We start from the raw sequence: 4,163 nt of genomic DNA on the forward strand, positions 1-4,163 counted from the left end.
GCCGCCGCCGCCGCGGGGGTGCGGGGGGGTCGGGCCTGGGGTGGGCGCTGGCTCCGTGCGTGCGGGTGGGGTGTGACCCCCGCGCAGACATGAACCCCAAAGGCTGCCTCGGCTGTGCCAAGTGCTTTCTCTTCTTCCTCAACCTCTTCTTCTTCGTGAGTGGGGTCACGGTCGGGAGCTGGGGGCACACGGGGCTGGGGAGGACCTGGGGCTGGGGGCACACGGGGTACAGGGGAGACCTGGGGAGGGGGCCCCGCTGTGCCCTGGGGGGGTCAACAGTCTCCTGGTGCTTGTGGGCACTACGGGGGTCCCCCATTTGCTGACCTGGGCTGGGTGTCCCTCCCTCCACCCCCAGGCCCTGGGCACCCTCCTCCTCGCCTTCGGCCTCTGGGTCCTCTTCGACCGGCAGAGCTTCGCCGCCGTGCTGGGTAAGGGACCCTCGCACCGTGGGGCACCCTGAGCTGGGGGGGGCACCCTGGGCCGGGGGGGGCTGCCCTGACCCCCCCTGTGCCCCCCCAGGGTCACCACTGGTCAGCCTGAGGGTCTGGTCCTACGGCTTCTCGGGGGTCGGCATTGTCACGATGCTGCTGGGGTTCCTGGGGTGCCTGGGGGCCCTCAAGGAGGTCAAGGTCATGCTGGTGCTGGTAAGTTGAGGGGGCCGGGGGGGAGGGGGGCCAAGGGGGGGGGCTGTAGAACTGGGGGGGGCTGGGGGAGCTGTGCTGCAACTTCCTGGAGCGACCGCGGGCCACGTGCTCCCACCACATCCTGTGCTTGTGGAGCAGCACTGGGGAGCTGGGGGGACCCCTCTGCTCTCCCCCGGTGCCCAAGGGGGGACTGGGGGGGTCCTGGCTGACCCCCCACCTCCCCTGTTTGTCCCTGAAGTACTTTGTGATCCTGCTGCTGCTCTTCACTGCCCAGATCACGGTGGGCGTCATCGTCTACACGCAGCGTGTTGCTGTGAGTTCTGGGGGTCCCCGGGGCTGGGGGGGGACCCCGGGGCTGAGGGGGGCCCCAGGGGTGGGGCAGTGCCGTGGGACACTGTGCTCACCCTCCACCCCCCCAGCTGGCCACCAAGGTGGCCACCTACGCGCAGCAGCTGATCCAAGAGTACCCAGCTCAGGGACCGCCTGGGGACCCCCACGAGAGCTGGGATGCTGTCCAGCAGCAGGTGAGACCCCCACGGAGCCCCCCCCATCCCCACAGCCACCCCACGGCCACCCCAGTGACCCCCTGCCTCCCCCCAGCTTGGCTGCTGCGGCTGGAACGGGCGCCAGGACTGGGACCACCACGACGGACCCTCCGGGGACACGGACGGGGCCGAGACCGTCGCCTGCTCCTGCCTCAAGGCCCCCAACAGCACCCACGGGACCCCAGGGGTGCTGCCCCACGGCCGCTGCCCTGTAGCTGCCCCCAGTGACATCTTCCCCAAGGTGAGGCACAGGGGGGTCACAGGGTCCTGGAGCTCTGGGGGGGCTCCAGGTGACCCCCGATTGACACCCCCCTCCCACAGGGCTGTGCCACGGGCGTCCGGGACTGGCTGGCTGCAAACCTGATCACCATCGTGGGGGTCTGCGTGGGCATCGGCCTGGGGGAGGTAGGGGGGCTGCCCCGGGGCAGGGGGGCTGAGCTGAGGGGACAGCCCGGGTGGGGCCGGGGGGCTGTAGGGCTGACCTGGGGGGTAGCCTGGGGACTGCAGGGCCATGGGATGGGTGGACTGGGGGTCACCTGAGGGTCCGAGGGGGTTCAGGGGATTTTCAGGGTGGCCGTGAGAGGGTCAGGGGGCTGGGAGGGGGTGTTCAGGGTGGTCGGGGGGGGGTCTCAGGGGTCCGGGCAGGTCAGGCTGCTGACTCAGCTCTCTGCTCCCAGCTCGCCCTGCTGATGCTGTCGATGTTCCTGGTCAGGAACCTGGACCCCCACTACGAGAAGCTGCTGAGGGGGTTCTGAGGGGCCGGGGCGGGGAACGGTGGGGAGGGGGCTGTTCGCCGGCGGTTTCTCTTTCAATAAAGTCGGCAGGAAGCAGCGGGACGGGAACCGGGACTGAAACCGGGACCAGAACCGGGACCGGAACCGGGACCCCCGACCCGCGAAGAGCGACACGTGCCCCCCGCGCTTTTATCCGCGAGCTCTCCTGGCCCCGCCCCTGGCCCCGCCCCTTTCCCCTGGGCGCGCGCGTCTGGCCCCGCCCCTTTCTCCCTCTGGGCGGGAACGGCTCGCGCCAGGCCCCGCCCCCTCCCCGCCGTGAGGCGATTCCCCCCCCGCGCCCCCCTCAGGCCCCCGGACCCCCAAAACTGCACATTTCGACCCCAAAACTGCACACCCCGACCCCAAAACTGCACACCCCGACCCCAGACCGCGCCTCCGCGGCACGGGGGGACCCTCGACGGAGCTCCCGCGATGGCTGCGGAGGGACCCTGCGCCCCGGGAGCCGCCGGGCCGCTGCCGGGTGGGGACCGTGAGGGCCCGGGGGGGGGGGGGGGGGTGAGGAGCCGGGACCCCTCACGACCCCCCCTGTCCCCTCAGCCCCGGCCGAGAGCGGCTGCTCGGACGAGTTCGCCCTCGACTGCACCTTCTCCGCCTGTGACCCCGAGCACACAGGTGGACGGACAAACCCTCTGGGCCGGGCGGGCCGGGGCCGAACCCCCCCCGGGCCTGACCCGCTGCCCGCCGCAGGGTCGGTGCTGCCGCAGCGGGTGGTCGAGTACGTGGCGGCGGTGACGGGGCACAGCGGGCACGAGGGGCGGCTGCGGGCGCTGCGGCGGGCGCTGGACCCCGCGGCCTCGGGGGCCGCGCTCGACCTGCCCCGGTTCCGCGCGGCCATGGGCACCTGGATCGCGGCGTGTCGGCAGGATGGGTCAGTCACGGGGGCAGTGCCAGGGCATGGGGCAGTGCCGGGGGCCAGGTCAGTGTGGGAGGACGGGTCAGTGCCAGGGCCAGCAGGACGGGTCAGTGCTGGTCCCCCCACGTGCCCACGGATGGCTCGGTGTCCCCGCAGGAGTGCGTGGCTTGGCGAGGAGCAGGAGGACACGGAGAGCAGCGAGCCCAGACCGGCACTGGCCGGTGGGTGTCAGTGTGGGAAGGGGAAATCAGGGTGGGGGGCCACAGTGGGGACACCAGGGCGATGCCCCGTGTCCCTGCCCCGCAGAGGAGGACGGGCGTGCGGCCCTGGCAGCCGCCCAGCTCCAGGGTGGCAGCGGCGACAGGGACGTCACCAGCCCGTAAGTGTCGGCCTCGGGGACGTCCCGGCCCTGGCCGTGCTCTGGGGCTGGGCTCGCCCCCAGCCTCGGAGCACCCCCGGACCGCTGGGACTCCCCGGCAGCGCCGAAGCCGCCGGGCTGCGCAGCCGTGCCAGGCAGCTGGCCGCCCACAACACGAAGCTGCAGCGGGACGCCGAGCTGGCCGAGGAGCTGAACGCCCGCCTGGCCGAGGAGACGGCTCAGCTCCAGGCTCAGCTGCGGAGGTGCGGAGCCGGCGCCGGGCGGTGGCTTCTGGCCGGGGCGCTGCGGGGACGCCGAAGCACCTCTGTGCCCCTTTGCCCCCCGGCAGCAGCCGGCAGGCGCTGGAGCAGGCCAGGGCGGCCGCCGAGGAGCTGGAGGACCTGAAGGCCGTGGCAAAGGGGCTGGAGGAGGAGAACGGCGAGCTCCGGCGGCAGGCGCGGCACATGGTGAGCGGTGTGGCCGAGGCTGCCACAGCCCGGCTGCAGCCCCCCGGCTCACGGCCCTGCACCCATCGTTCCCAGGAGAAGGAGCAGCGCAGCCTGTGCTTGCGGGCCGAGGGGCTCCAGGAGGAGGTGAGGCCGGGGCCGAGGGGCTGCCCTGGCGGCATCCAGGATGGGTCTGGGATGGTGCCGTGGCGAACCACGGCCCCTTTTTGCCGCGAGCAGAACCAGCGGCTGCTCGCCGAGGGCCAGGGGCTGCGGGAGCAGATCCAGGCGCAGACGGCCCGCGTGGCAGACCTGGAGGTAAGTGCTGGTGGTGGCCACAGCGGCCCTGCCTCCCCGCCGGTGCCGGGGACCGTGTTACGTGCCAACGAGGCGGGTCCCTGTCCCCCCCCTCCGCCCAGGCCCAGCTCTGCCGTGGCACCGCGCTCCTCTCCGCCCGGGACGCCGCCCTCGCCCAGGTGAGCGCTGCCCAGGGGCGCTGCCACCGCCTCGGCTGCCACCCCCA

The 4,163-nt window shown here is 73.0% G+C and overlaps 2 protein-coding genes across 3 annotated transcripts in view; both read left to right on the forward strand.

Moving 5' to 3' along the window:
- Nucleotides 1-41: 41 nt before the first annotated feature.
- On the forward strand, nt 42-2,088 carry LOC113941491 (leukocyte antigen CD37-like). 2 transcript variants are annotated; one of them, XM_027632646.1, is made up of 8 exons: nt 42-155; nt 356-428; nt 520-644; nt 883-957; nt 1,064-1,168; nt 1,245-1,430; nt 1,511-1,594; nt 1,867-2,088. In XM_027632646.1, exons 1-8 carry the CDS (start codon nt 90-92, stop codon nt 1,942-1,944), a joined length of 792 nt encoding a protein of 263 aa, XP_027488447.1. In that variant the 5' UTR covers nt 42-89; the 3' UTR covers nt 1,945-2,088. The 2 variants fall into 2 exon arrangements, with proteins under 2 accessions (XP_027488447.1, XP_027488446.1); XM_027632645.1 differs by having other exon boundaries at nt 43-170.
- Nucleotides 2,089-2,318: 230 nt separating this feature from the next.
- Nucleotides 2,319-4,163, forward strand: part of CCDC155 (coiled-coil domain containing 155) — a gene marked incomplete at its 3' end in the record, with an annotated part of 2,298 nt that continues 453 nt past the window's right edge. Inside the window, exons 1-9 of the mRNA XM_027632647.1 lie at nt 2,319-2,443; nt 2,521-2,595; nt 2,671-2,851; nt 2,993-3,057; nt 3,143-3,215; nt 3,317-3,457; nt 3,544-3,661; nt 3,737-3,787; nt 3,881-3,958. Of these exons, the coding sequence (XP_027488448.1) occupies nt 2,395-2,443; nt 2,521-2,595; nt 2,671-2,851; nt 2,993-3,057; nt 3,143-3,215; nt 3,317-3,457; nt 3,544-3,661; nt 3,737-3,787; nt 3,881-3,958 (831 nt within the window). The remainder of the gene's footprint in view (nt 2,444-2,520; nt 2,596-2,670; nt 2,852-2,992; nt 3,058-3,142; nt 3,216-3,316; nt 3,458-3,543; nt 3,662-3,736; nt 3,788-3,880; nt 3,959-4,163) is intronic.

The sequence above is a fragment of the Corapipo altera genome, unplaced genomic scaffold, assembly GCF_003945725.1.
Source record: "Corapipo altera isolate COAL_440 unplaced genomic scaffold, ASM394572v1 60726, whole genome shotgun sequence".
Taxonomy (NCBI): Eukaryota; Metazoa; Chordata; class Aves; order Passeriformes; family Pipridae; genus Corapipo; species Corapipo altera.